Below are 14,858 nucleotides of genomic sequence, written 5' to 3'. Positions count from 1 at the left end.
TTAGTCACGGTGCTTCCTTCGGCTGCCTCATGACCCCGCGAGTGAAGGTCTGTCTGAATTTGTTAGTGCTTTGGCAGTGACGTGAACTCGCTTTCGCAGGACGTGAGGAGAAAAAGTCTGGCGTGAACTACCTGTTCTACATTTTATTAGTTATTTGGTCATAGTTGCTTGAGGGAGCAACGGAAAGTAGGCTCCTGAGGGGATTTGATGAGGTGCTTAGTGACCCAGCTTTCTTGCAGGGGAACGCAGCAGCTTTTAAAATGTAACACGTGTCATGAAAAGGCACTTCCATATTTCAGACAGGCTAGAAATACAGCTGTGCTCAATTCATGTGCCATGTTGTTTAAAACATTTAGGCATTGTAGCATACTGAAGGACTCATTTATCCTTACAGAAGCACCTACTGAATTTTGGAAAAGAACTGTACAGAGCTGCTGAGCTCTATTTCCTTGCATTACTTCTTATTCAACCTTAATCATTGCACTGCCCAGGAATGTTAGGAGATGTGTTGGACAACTGTCAGATCTGTTTTTACCTTTTTACTGAGAGTTATGTGTGCTGTTCGTGGTGTGTTTTGTTGTTTGGGTTTTTTTTTTTTTTAGTTCTGGTTTGTTTGGCGTTTTTTTTTTTAAGTAGTGTGCTACTATAAGATGTGGGGAAGACAGTTCTTGAAGAAAGGTATCTTGTAGTAGAGATAGAAAATGATGGGGTTTGTAATGATTCTCAGTCATCACTTACGTGGACGCTTCCTATTGATGATCCTGAAACTTAATTTAAAGACTGTGACCTTGAATTTGTATTGTGTCTGATAGGAAGCTAAACACAGAATCAAAAGCAGATTTTGTGTGCTTATAGTGTTACTGGAAAGAGAAAATCTCAATATTCTTACTGTCCTTACAGCAAAATTATTCTACAAACTACAGCATCACCTGTCTGGGCAACTACAATCCAATATAAAGCAGTTGTCATTTGGTGAAAGAAAGTGTCCCCAAAGCATGGGCTGGAGAAAGTTTCTCATTATTTCTGTGAGAGTATGATGTCAGCAGGGCTGCGGAACCATTACTATTCTTTTGCATATGCCCTTCCAGGTACAGCTTAAGTTGTTTTTTAAAGCCACCTAGGACAACTGATCTCTTACATCATTTGGTTGATCATTGTTTTAAAGAACAAAAGTAAATTGTGGTCAACAGCCTGGTCCGGAGATATTAGAATGAATGTGTTTCTATCACCCATTCCTACCAAGTCATCCATTGCTGCTGCTGAGGGTGGTTCTGTACTTGGTCTTCCCGTGTGTCTGAGATTTAGAATACTTGTTTTAGCTGGATAAGCTTGGGGTTGGTATGTGGTTCACCTGCTTGCGTGGATCTATACCCATGCTAGCATTAAATTGGCGAGCTTGGGTACTAATATTAGTGTAGCTATGGTAACGCTGAGTGCACAGGAGCTGCAATCTCAACTAGAATCAAAGATTAATGTTAAGGCACCTAACCTGTGCCGACCTCTGCATTTCCTCAGCTGCACCGTTACCAGCATCTGTACCAGCTAGTTTAAAACCAGTTAGTACATCTACATGAGTTGTAGCCACTGCTGCAGTGTAGACAGATACTAATTAATTTTGCTCAAGAATAGAAGGTTTTACCATGGTGAAGTTGTTCTAATAGCTCCTGATTGATTGCGCTGTAGCCTATCTGAAGAAAAAAGGGAAGATACAACTTTGTTCACAGAAGGTAACCTGGGTCAAGAACTTGGTGTGTTTGAAGCTTCTGAGGAATTAAATATACAGCACTTTGTGACTTCTGTTTGTCTTGAAAGGCTTCAGTGGAGAAGCACTCATGGATCCAAATCTACCTTAGTAGTTACTCCTAAGAATCTGACTCCACATGCAAACTTCTAATTGAGATAGTAAACTTATAGGAAAATAATTCTTTTATGGAGATAAAATCATATTGCCCGTTCTTTGTGAATATTCTAAGCGTTTAAAGGAAAGACTGAGTAGCTTTTGCAGTTTTACTTGAGAATTTATTCACTAAACTCATGCAAGTATTGAACCGTTTTTAGTTGTCATGTTTCCTCTAAAGGGGTTCTCTAGTCTGTGAAATTATTATCTTATCTATAGGATTTTACTGTAACACACTCATGTAAAATGTTTTGGAGGAAGAAAACCCAACTCTTGCGATGATTGAAGTTGTCTTCAGTAGCTGTAGTGTACATACTTGAAAGGCCATTCACGTATTTCCCCTGAAATTTCAGTGCAAGTTTGTGTTTTACATTCACCTGGCAGTTTGTATTTCACTGTAAAATTTGTTTTTAATAAAGTGATGTCTGCTACTGCTGTTCTTTAGTTTCAATGCAACTGCACATTTCCTGCAGTGTAAATGAAGAGTCATTCATTGAAAAGGGAGTGGTATATGTTTTGGTTTGAATAGGTCTTGTAAGATGAAGCTGTTTCAAAGTTGACACCGATTTCTTTCTTTTTTTCTTTTCTTTTTTTTTTTTTTTTCTAGAAAGTGGATCATTGTTGCAGTTGATTTTTGATGGGAAATATGAGGCCATATTTTCCAATTCAGCCATCCGGAATGTTTTCAGTGCATCTTCTGTGACAGAGGAGAACATTGACAGTTACTTGGAGAAGCAGATCCTAGCATACCTGGACTGTTCTGCAGAGGTTGATAATGTGGAAAGGTAGAAATTCTTATTTATTTTATGGAAGATTAATACAGGCCATGATTGATCTTTACAAAAGGCATTTTTTTTATTTTATAATATGTGACATAGGGCATCCAAAATTTTTGTTCTGACAGAAAAACAGAGAACAGATTTCTTGTGTTGTTCCCCCCACTCCCCTGGGATATCTATTCATTATCATTGTTTCTTTCACTGGATAATATTGTGACATGGGGGGTTGTTAAAAACACTAGCTTTGTTTACAGTGATTACCTCTGAAGCTGCTGGTGTGAAGAAGCCAACAAATGTAAATTCATCTATCGTCAAACAATTTATTAACAATTTTCTCTCTGAAACGTTGCATTACATTTATGTGACTGCTTGAAGTACAATGTAATGTTACTGTCCAAGCCATGCCTGTATTTCTAAGTCTGACTCATAGTAAGGTTGTTCTATTCTTCTTAATGTAAAATGAGTAAGATATTACTCATGGATGCTATTCATCGATTAATTATTTTCTTCACAAGACTTTCTCTGATAAATTCTCTAATTATACTGCATATGCTAATTCTTGCTGTTAATGAGTCTGACTTTATGTAGCGAACTGTAAATGCTAATGAACAGACTGAAATCTATCACACTAGGGGTAGTAGAAGCAGAAAACTATATATGTGTGTGTCTGTATGTGTATATATATTTGTTTATTTTAAAAGGTGAGGGTGGGAAAAAGTTTTGCTGAAAGAAGAGCAAAAGGTAAAGAGGTAAAGGTAAAAAGAAAGTAAGAGAAAAGTAATGTATTGCCAGTAAGCGTGGCTGAGTACAAATGCCTGTGTTTCCCTGTGACAGACACAAACCCAAGAATTTTTTGCTAAAATACCAGAGAGAAACAAATAGTTGGCACCTCTAAAATATTGAGCTGAGATTTGTTAGTGATCATAGTGTATCAAAAGCTTAACTTCTAGTGTGGTACACAATGCAGTGCACTCCTGCCTTCTGAGTTGGAGTTTTCAGAGGTGTTCCCGTGCGTTTTTGTCTCTAGGTGGTTTTTTTCCTTTTTTTTTTTTTTTTTTTTTTTTCCTTTCTTACTTTGTGCTATTGCTGTTAAATATTAGCTGGAGGTTAGATAGTAGTATAGTCTAGAAAAATGTTTCAATATTGCTAGATTCCGCCACCTTGCAACAGTTTATTCTGAATAATGTGGCAAGGAAAGAAAGATCAGTCAGGGCCTGGAACAGACCCAATCCTGATCTTAATCATTGCTTGAAGTATGTGTTGCTGCTTTAAATATGTGTTGCTGCCTTTATGAACCATTCAGCTTCTTAAAGATAGTCACAATCTATATCATGCAGTCAGTAATAGTTTATACGTATCCTGCCATGGTGATGTGTCCTTGTCTCCTGTTACCCCCGTGAGTCTTTCATGGCCTATGCACCATTTATAGGATTCTGTTGCTGCTGTCCTACTGCAGACAGCAAAGCAATTTGTTCCTCAGGTGCTCATACTCTAGCTCTTCCGTCTTTGAGGCTTTTCTTGTTTCCTCTGCAATTCTGGGCAGCATTAGAAGCCCCTTGCCAGAAGATATGGTGGCAGATCTGCAATATTTAGCCTTTCAGAAGCAGACAGAAGGTTTTCTGCCCCAAACTGTAGCCTGGAGTTTTATTCAAAGTGAAAGCGCGTAGTCTTCAAAATGTATCAGTGTCTGCCAGAAATGGTTTTTGTTTGTAGCAGTCAAGTGAATTTTTCAAGCTCCGTTAGTAATAAGATAAGAAGCTTTGAATTATATTAGTGCTGAAGGAAGGAAGTTGTGACTTTCTCTTGATACAAAAACTTCTACTGAAATCAGGTAATTTCCCATTTTAGGTAGGCTTTGCTCACAGCGCTTACATCTGTATGTTTGTTTGTCTCCAATGACTTTCTAGGTTAAAAGGTGTTAAATAGTTATTTTTTGTACCTACAGGCCCTATGCCCTGTGACTGCCTTATGGAAGGAATTAATGTAGCTTTTGCACTCTAGCCTTCCATTGCCTATTTTGAAAATGGTTTTGTCTATTTTTTTTATCGTGAAAATGTAATTTTTTTCCACTGAGTTACTTAAAGGAAGTGCAGCAAACCTCGTAAGTTCTAGCTCAGAAAGTTCAGTAAGACACTGGTTTCCTTGTGATTTTTGGTAGATGGGCTTAGTTCAAATATATGCTTTTGTTTCCTGAACTGGAAGCTGTAGTTCTGGAGATTAAAAAAACTCAAAGGGACTTGAATTCAATTGGAAACAGAAAGTTGGATAATGTTAATCTTATTCTTTTAGCACAATACAAACACAGTACAAAGTACGATTTATAATAGCGTCAAAAGAACTCTTAACGAGTTCTTCTTCTGAAGCTAAAACTGAGCAGCTTAAGGGCAAAACAGCTCAACATTTGGATCTAGATTATGATTTCTTTGGACATAGCTTGTAACTTTTTCCACTTTCAAATCTATGGTTCTGTAAGGAAAATATTTAACGGTATTTTAAAATTTTCTGCCACTTTTTTCGATTATTTTAACTGCTTCCCTCCTTCCCCTGCCCCAGACATTTTTTCACTATGGCACTTTTAACCTTTATGGCATAAAAATGAAGATGTAAATCATTCCTTAGAATAAACTTATTGAATGGATGATTTATTTTTTTACTTTTTTCCTGCCATTGCTACTCACTTCAGTGGTTAACAGTTACCTTCTACAGAAAATGTAGCTTCATAGCTTTATTTTAAATCAGCAAATTGTAGAGGATGAAGCAATAGCATGTATGTTAACCATGTAGAGGGGGAATGCCTTTTTATTTTTTCCTGAGCTCTTTATGAAGGAGGTGCATTCATTGCCTGACATACAGTTTGATTCTAAAGACTGTAAGGAAATAGTGTGCAGGACACAACAAAACGATAGAATATTTTTGGAGAGCTTGTTTCAAAAGAGCTTGAAGGTCTGTTACTACATTTGATTCCAAAACCTAAATGAAGGAGGAAATGAGCACTAACACTTGTTTTTATTGACTGTGTGTTTACTACTTTTACCTTATTCAACATTAAATTAATCGTAAACTTTCCAAAACAAATCCATACGATAAAGCTTGTTATGATTTCCCAGCTTGAACACTGAATGGTATTTCTCTTGGGGCATCTGGTGATTGGTTAACTCGTTTGCTATATATATATTTTGAAAAATAAAAATTCTTGCTGTTTCTGCAGCTTGCTTTGATGCATATGGATTGGAAAAAAAAAACAAAAAACACCCCGAAACCAAAAACCAAACCCTAAACTACTCAGTGTCTAACTTTGCTTTGATTTATCTTCTAATTTGTGGCTTCACTAAAAAGAAAAGAAATACTCTCCAAATCTGTAACCTAATCTCATCTTTAAGCATAGCCTGGCTATTGAGTATTTTCTCGCTCTTACATTTTATTTGTAAATTCTAGCATTATATGCAAATCTGTTATTTTTTCAAATATAAATGCTCTATTACACTTTATTTGGAATTTGAGCATGATTAGGTATATCAATATGAATATTACAGTGGAGTGTATACAAGCATCTGATTTTTACATTGTGGATCACAATCCTACTGGACTTGGTGTAAGCAGTGTTTAAAAAAAAAAAAAAAGGCCGCAAAGCCCCTATTCACATAGAAAAAGGAAGATCAAGATGGATGGTTACAGACATATGTCTAAGGAAATATAAGAAATAAATTAAACTATGTAGATCACTGTAGTAAGTGGGACACTTGCAGCTGTTGCTTTTCAGGCAGCCTTTGGGAGGTGAGCGTTTGCAGGTCTGCATTGTAAGTGTGAAGGGCAGTCAGGGAGACTGCAATTTTTTATTGGAAAAAAAAAATAGGGGGTAGGCAAGGGAGGCTAGCATTTGCAGGAATCAGAGCTTGGAATTGACTTTCTGATACAGAATGAGTGATAAGGAGACTGGAGGTTGGTCATGGATCTGAAAATGAGGAAAAAAATCAATCGGTGGTGACAAATTAGCCAGTGGAAAGACAATATGCCAGCCAAAGTAATGGAATCTGTTATCAGTTGTTTCAGAGGCCTTCTGCATGGATATAACTTTGTCAAGGCTTCAAGAAGTTTGCCTGCCAGCTAGATAGATGTCAGTAATGTTAAAATAAATGAATAAAAAATATTAGTAGAAATAATAGTGTAAATGATAAAGTAAAGAAAATGTGTCTTAAAAAGACTTAAGTGCATCTGTCAAATCACAGTGCAGAGACGGTTGTGGGTTTGTGTGTAATGGTAATAATTTAGTGTACAGTGTAATTGTTTTTGATTTGTGTACTTGAGTTATTTGGAAGTTTAATGGTAGTCTTAAAAATGTATTCAAACAATATTTGCTGGTAAATAGTTACTGGCTGAATAATGACAGCTAGTAAATGTTATCTCGTCTTGTTCAACAAGAACTCTTTATACCAGTCCTTGGTCTCTAACTCTCCTGAAGGCTCTTCATTTTTTTTTTTTTTTTTGTAATCAAGCATTCCCGACCTCTGCTTTCTCATTTTCCATGTCTTTTGTCGCATTCTTGCCCACCAGCCGCTTGTTTATGTGTGGCTTTTCAATTTCACTTTTTTTTTTAGGGGTTGTATAACACTTTATCCTTTTGTTTCCATTTGGAGGACTCTTACATTTTTAAGTCCCTGTTTTACACAAAAGAAAAAGAAAACATTAGGTTTTTCCAATTCAGTTATGCTCCTTAACATACCAATTTTTAAATCAAACCAGCATGATTAAAATTTTAAGTTTTTGTAAGCAGGAGGCATGTTATGTATGTGAATATGTGACAGGGCCCTTGTTGGCAAATGGCTGATTATAACACATCAAGGTTCTAAGTCATTAAGGAATCCTAAAAGAAACCAGAAGTTTGTATAAATCTCCTGAAAGTCTACACCTGTTAAAGCAGCCATTAAATTCTGAGGGATTGTGCCCTGCCTTCTGTAGACCGCTTAGTTTATTTGTTACTGCAGGTGCATAAAGAAATAATATCATAATGATGTTAGATAAGTTTATTCTTGTAAATAAGGAAAACTTTACCATACTTAGTTTCTGGAATGAAACAAGATCTCATAATTCCATCTTAAATTAAAAAGCACGATTCAATGAGAGAACATTTGCTGCCAAAGTATCTTACTTAACCAGCTTGGAGGTGATAGGTTTTAACTTTTTGATGTTCATTTAATGGTTTTGTTATCAGAGGGGGTGAAAATAAACAGCTAGGTAAAAAACAAACATGCTGTTTTGATACATGTGATAATGCAGTATCTTTTCTCTGAAAATGCTGAGGATTAGATGCATCATAAAAAAATATAACAACTGTGCAATAGGCAAATATGCGATAATCCGCATCGTATGCTAATCTCCTTCTGATCTGTGATAGTTAGATACAACCTTAAATTTTGAAACACATGAACTAACTCTACTTCCAAAATGTTTGTCATTAATAACGATTATAAACAAATGTATTTCCAAACCTTTTAGTTCCCCATGTGCTTTCTTGAATACTACATTAATTAATCTTATTTTCCTAGTAAGAGTGGGTTGTGTTTGTTTTTTTTTCCTGAGGCTGAGGGTTCTGAATTAGTACAAGAATTAATCAGATCTTGTAGCCTTAATTAAAAATAAAATATGTTGCTAATAGCTTTTCTTATCTATATTGCAGGCAGAGGCTGATGTTTCTACTTGGTGTGGGCAGTTTGCAGCTCTTTGTTCAAAGCAATTGGACTGGGCCTCCTGTTCAGTTAAAGCTTCAGGACTTTTTGCCACCTGCATTGTTACAGAAGTTCTCTGAGGTATACTTGGATTTTAATAAGCTGTCCTTTTATCATCACTGCTTTTCACAAAAAACCACAACACATAGATGGTTTTGGATGGGGAAGATACGTTTATTATATGGAAGCATTTACTCAAAGGGCATTCGCAGTCAATACACTTTTTAACTATTTTGGGATGTGTTTTTAGCTGGATCAAAGAAAGATAGTTATAAATAGCTTAGAAATTTTCCCTCCTTAAGGTAAGGTAAAAGCTGCATATCTTGCAACTAGCAGAATATATGGCAGATACTAAGAGAACAGTAGATTTGGATGCTCAGTGTCCAGTTAGGCTCATGGGTGATGCCAAGTGATTTGTAGTAGTTATAGTACAACAATGCTAACTCAGATAGAGCTTTTGTAAGAGGAGGAGAATGTAGGAGATGAAACTGAGGACTGTCAGTTTTATTTACTTTGACATCTTTTAATGTAAATAACTAATCAACACCACAACTTCTTTTTAGTGAGATGCATATATCGTTTCTCACGGCAGTACCACTCTCCATCTCGGGACTCTCCTGCACCTGTGGTGCAGCACAGCTTCTTAAGCATTAATTTTTCTGTTGGAAATAAAACTGTGGTAAAATATTTATTACTGCAGCATGTCAGGGAAAAACATATCACTGGTCTCTGCTAATGCTAAATCTACATGCGTTTGAATTTATAATTTCACTGTGAATAAGGTATAGACTATAAGCAAAGTAAATGCTGTGAACTGTGGAATGAGGGGAAGTTTGAGTATATGAAAAGTTTCACATAAAACTGTCCGATCCATGTTGCATTATTGTGGCGTGTTTTTGCAAGAATGTCATAATTCATGAAGTCCTGCCCCAGGTTTGTTTGTAAGGTTGTATTTCTAAATAATTAATTCAGATATACTGTATCCCTCCCCCTTTTTAAACAGATGTTTATCAGTTTGGTTTATCTTTAAGAGCTGATGTAGTGTGCGTATAGGCTTATTTTTTGCTCAATTTTTGATACTAGAAATTCGAATTTCATCTTCTGATGACTAAAGTAACAGTGGAAACAAAGTGTACTAAACCTTTTGGGATGTGAAATGAGTTAGCAGAAATTTTGAAGTATGCTGTTTCTGTGGGGAAAAGTTCAATTTGCCTTTATATATAATCAAAAAAATAAGAAATGCAAACTCATTTCTTCCATTATCCTTATAGTTTGTTTATAATCTTTAAGATTATAGTATTAAAGTTTACTGAAGAATATTAATATTGTATGTTAGTGTATATGTGCAGGCTGCAATCTAACACAGAGGCTGCAACCCAAGATAATGTCATAGAATTGCTGTCATTGACAGAGTTCACAGACCTGTAAAACACGATGTCCATAATTTCTATTTATTGTCTGTCTGAATGGAAGAATAAGATAGTAATTACCTGTTGAAGAGGGGAATATAGGTTTCCTGTTTAGTTTCATTATGTTTCTGCTGTGGCTGTGAATGTAATGCATTGAAAGATGTTTGCTTACGCAGAGGTGGTATGCCAGAAACCAAATTGGCAAGAGATTATAAAGGCAAACAGACTTGAGCATACTTGATTTCTACTGAGTACTGCATCAGACTTTGGTATTGGCTGCAAGGTTTAGCTATTTATACATTTAGGCAGAAGAACTTTATTTATATTACCGCTATCTATATTATCTTCTGAAATGTTAGTGGGTTCTTTCCCAAGTGCACTAAACATTTATGTGCTAAAATATAATATCCAGTTTCCTTTATTAAACATCTTAATTCCAAAGCTTTTGTATGTTTTGAGTTACCTTTATGTACTTACTTTTCTTTCCAAGGATTCTTGGTATATAAACACTCTGTAAAAAATGAACATTTCGATAAACTGGCATTTTTGTGTTTCTATTAATCCGGCTTTCCTCTTTTGTATATGCAGATATTCAGAATAAGTGGGTTAAAAATATAGCTCTAATTTTCTCCATCTGTTGTAATCTTCCATATTCTGTCATCAAGACTGATACAGTTCCGTTTCCAATAGACCTTCAATTTTTCAGGTTTTCAGACTAAAATTATCTTTTCCCATGTCAAGGTCAAAAAATTATGTCTTCGTGTTTCTTTTAGCCTCCTCTAACTAATATCACTAACTTTCAGCCTTACAATGTCTCATTTATTTCAGGAATATTAGTCTTATTTTCAGAACACTTATTTGGATTAGTCTTAACTTTGTGCTTTCAGGCTATATAACTGCTGCCATTTCTATCCTTTGAAAGTTTCACCTCTGGGTCAGTGGCATAGTTTCATTTCTGCTCTCAGATAACTTCTGAATACACCATTAATTTCTTATGAGTGCATTAAGACTGCATGAGATTATAATTAATTTCAGTGAAGAATAAATAAAATGGCCTCTTTTAGATGACTTGCTGGTAGGGGCCTCTTGGATGTCTTCCATAAACAATATTCATGAGTATGTGTAATTATTTCCCATCCCCCAAATTGATTCCAGCCTCCTCTGTAAATTACAATTACGTTCATGTACTCTATTAGGATTTCTTTTTATGTCCTGCAGAACTGGCTTGTGCTTTTTCACTTCTGAGTCCACACATAAAAGTAGTTTGGTAATTCCTAAACAGAAAATGAGCTAGCGTTTTAGTTATTGGGTGTCTTTCAGTTTTCTAAAATAACTTTGAGGCTGTGCCGTACCAACTAAATAGTCTGACTGATACTACCTTGAGTTTTTTAGTAAGTGAATTGTGTAAAAGGAAGATACAAAAAGTACTGCATTTCGGTTAAAATGGATTACCAGTTCTGGCTTTGAACTTGCTGGGATTAGACTAAAACATTTGTAATGAGCTAAATGCTTAAAGTAAGTGGGATATAGAAATAGGCTCCTTGTGTCTTAAAGAACAGTCACTGTCTGCCTGCATGTGAGGGAATAAAAGGTATAGAACTGTTGAAGTTGGAGCATGTTTATCCTGCCTTAAGTTTCAGAGTTTCTGAGTATTGGCTCGTACAATTTAGTTCAGTATTTTCAGTAGATGAACTGGACAAAACTGTGTAGTAGGACTAATTAAGACCACCAATGACTGTAAGAATGTTGTGATGACAAGCTGCTTTAATTGTTTGTTGTCTGAATTAATATTCACAAATAGGGTATATTTGGTAACAGTGAGAACCTCCATCTGGAAGAAGATCCCAACGTGTTAATTGATAATACATGTAAATAACTGGTACAAATCCTCCAAAAGCATGTATCAACAGCTCCTGCTGGCCTTTTTGTAACTTCCAGGTTGCTTGCAAATAATCAGTTTTGGAATGCATTTGAATAATTCTTTTCCCTTATATTTGTGTTACTGCTTCTTTTATGCGTTATTTGATCCTTTTGTTGGAAGAGACTGAAATATTACTACACTTCTATTGATACCAATAGCCATGTTCATAATTCATATGAAAAACACCAATGTACTATATAGTACTGCTGTTTCAAATCCAATATGATTCCTTAGCCTTGTTAATTCAGTCTATTGGAAATTCCTCCTTTTTTTCCAGACCCAGATGTTTGGCTTCCATTATCATAAACTAGCCAGAAAGAAGAAAGAGTTGAATTTTAGGCTGACTGATGTGCTGCTTGAATACCAGTGACCAGCAAGATACAGGCTTTGAAGATTCTGCAAATTTCTCCCTCTTGTGGGGAATATAAGGAGGGATGATAAAGGCTGAATATGGAGGCAGAGTCTTGTAGGTAGAGACATCTGCTACAGTAGCCTACAGTGTTGCCCTATGTTCCCTTGCTATGAATATGGACAAGAAGGGAGATTAATGCAGCCACTTGGAAAATATTCCCTTAAAAATGGAGCAAAGTTACCCTCATAGGGAATATGAACAAGGCATTCATAACTAAGCACATCTATATGTAGCACTCTCAGGAAAGACTTGCTTGTGCTAGCTCACCTTTATCTTCAGTCTGCAGCTTGGGTCTGCACCTATTGCTGGCTTGGATCCTGAAACTGAAGACAGCCTCCACTGTAATCTTATCTCCTTTGCAGAAAGTTGGAGAGAAGCAGATATAAACAAAACCATTTTTCCATCCCCTGAAGTCTGGAGTAAAGAGTGAATTCTGTTCCAAAGGACCAAATCTTTGGCTGGTAACCTCAGTACATCCTCCATTATTCTGAAAGTTATATATCACCTTAGCTTTGCCAAATGACAAGTTGTTGTGCAGTAGTCTTTGTACTGTTTAAGGTCTGAGAAGCCCCGTATATAAGGCTTAGTATCTACATACAAATTCCTTATTTGATAGTTTGTTGGTTTCTCCCTCCTCCTCTTCATTTTTTAATTAATTCTTCCCAAGCCTTTAGTCTGGCTTTTTCTACCTCTGCATATGCCTACACTTAGCTTTTTAAGATTTAGGGGAAAGATCCCACGACTGAGAACGAGCTGATGAAACGTGAGGAAGGCCAGTTCACAGCAGTCCCTTATACAAAAGTAAAAGCATACCAAATGCCAACTTTGCCTCTAGTCATTATCATTAGCAAGAAAAGAATATGAAGCCTGTAAACTAAAGTTCTCATACACTCTATTCTCAGAGCTATTGAATGTGAATGGCAGAAGATTTTTTTCTGATTATCGTAATCATTACTCAGGTGGTAACAGCTGTGCTGGGAAGTGCTTTTGAAATACTGTGAAATAGCCAAGAGTACTGTCTAGCTTGCAGCTGATTTAGGGCTCTAGTAGTAGTTACTTAACAGTAGCTTTTAAGTTACTGTTTGGAAGTTGAATATGTAACCAGTTATGTTTCAGAGAATAAAATAAATATGTATTTACAGTGAATTGAGCTTCATTTGTTTGTATTTAGTCCAGAGGTGCTCAAATGGAACCACCTGCAGGTGCAACAGAAACTGGATGATCACCTCAGAGATTTCTCAACATATGTTCATGAAGTAATTGTCTAGTATATGTTTCGGTGCTTTAAGAAAATAATTCCTGAATAAAATAATTACATGTTTTGATGGCAATTCTGGTGAAGAATGGAAAGACTAAACACTCTAACCCAGGTTTATTAGGTCAGGAACATTCTGTTAGCAAGTCTTGGGTTGTGGCCATTTTGGGATATGTGAAATTTTTGAGCTGTATGAGATTGGTTCAACAATGTTTTAGGGATTTTTGTGGACTTGATTCCTAACGTTTTAGCCCTTGAAGCTGTAAAAGCTTAAATGTCTACCTCTTTTACATACGTAGCTGTTCTCTCATCTTAAAGACTACCTTAGGGCAGTAAATTGTTAGAATTCTGCACTGATAATGCAGTCTTAGAGCAGAAGTTAGAAGAATGGATGTTAGTTTAGGCTTTCTCAGCTAAAAGAAAAAGATACCTGCTTTCCTGTATGGGATTTGCTTCCTGGAAAAGAACATGGATTTGTTAAAATAGAATATAGCAGTTCTTTGGCTCTGAGATGTGTTGGCTTATTGTCAAGGCTGTGACATGTCATCATCTATCCCTTTCATCATCTATCCCTTCTCCCTCCCTCATTACATTCCTTGTAATGTTACATTAGCTGGACTGAGCTCTCCAGTGAAAGGATTTGAAATGTGAATTTGAGATTAATTGGTTGCTACAGTGCTTGAACAAGTGTGGATTATTATAGCATAAATTTCATTCTAAGTCTAAAATGGTCCTATAGCAAAGCTTACAGCTTCTTTGCTTTTCCACTGTTTTAAGTGCTGTCTACTTTGATTATAGAAAGAATAAAAAGGAACAGATGGGGGAAAAAAAAGTTTAAGTTAAACTGAAAATTATATTAGGTGTCCTATTATATTGAATCTTTAGAAGGATTGAATGATAACTTTCCCTCTCAAAATCAGAATAGAGATGTCGGTAAGGCTGTTCCTTTCTGAATCACTAGAGGTGGGAGGGATCTGGTATACTTCCATTTGGCAGTTTCTTTCCTCTATTCTGAAGTAGTTTGTCAGACTACTGTGAACTTTGTTTTCCAAACGGTGGGATTGAAATGACTGCAGTGGTGTCATGCAAGAATTCCACTTTGAGTGAAGAATTTAAAGTCCTGAGTTACTGTCTACAGAGTAAAGGTATTTTCACTGTTAATGCAAGATAAATAATTAACAAACCTAAGCAAATCAGGAAAAAAAAGCCTTAAGATTACCCAGTCATTAATAAGTGAACTAGGGGAATAATGTAGCTTAACATTTTTTACTTTAATGTAACCGGTTGGTAAAGGTATTGAAAAGAATGTCAAGTAACTTGGGACTTACATTATTTGTTTAGTTTAAAAAGCTGAAATGTGATTCTCATAACTTCCATCCTGGTTGTGTAGACTGAATAAGAATCTTTCAGACAAGTGACTTCAATGCAAGCTGTCATTTAAGCTTTTCTTCTTCTCTTTCCC

At 36.0% G+C, this 14,858-nt stretch overlaps 1 protein-coding gene across 1 annotated transcript in view; it reads left to right on the top strand.

Annotated features, from left to right (window-relative positions):
- Window positions 1–14,858, top strand: part of TTC27 (tetratricopeptide repeat domain 27) — a 150,874-nt gene that overhangs the window by 23,713 nt on the left and 112,303 nt on the right. Inside the window, exons 2-3 of the mRNA XM_009636416.2 lie at window positions 2,505–2,682; window positions 8,351–8,480. Of these exons, the coding sequence (XP_009634711.1) occupies window positions 2,505–2,682; window positions 8,351–8,480 (308 nt within the window). The remainder of the gene's footprint in view (window positions 1–2,504; window positions 2,683–8,350; window positions 8,481–14,858) is intronic.

This window comes from Egretta garzetta, unplaced genomic scaffold (genome assembly GCF_000687185.1).
Source record: "Egretta garzetta isolate BGI_Z169 unplaced genomic scaffold, ASM68718v1 scaffold54, whole genome shotgun sequence".
Classification (NCBI taxonomy): domain Eukaryota; kingdom Metazoa; phylum Chordata; class Aves; order Pelecaniformes; family Ardeidae; genus Egretta; species Egretta garzetta.
Note: the sequence above shows the minus strand (reverse complement) of the source record. Positions and strands in the feature narration are given on the sequence as shown.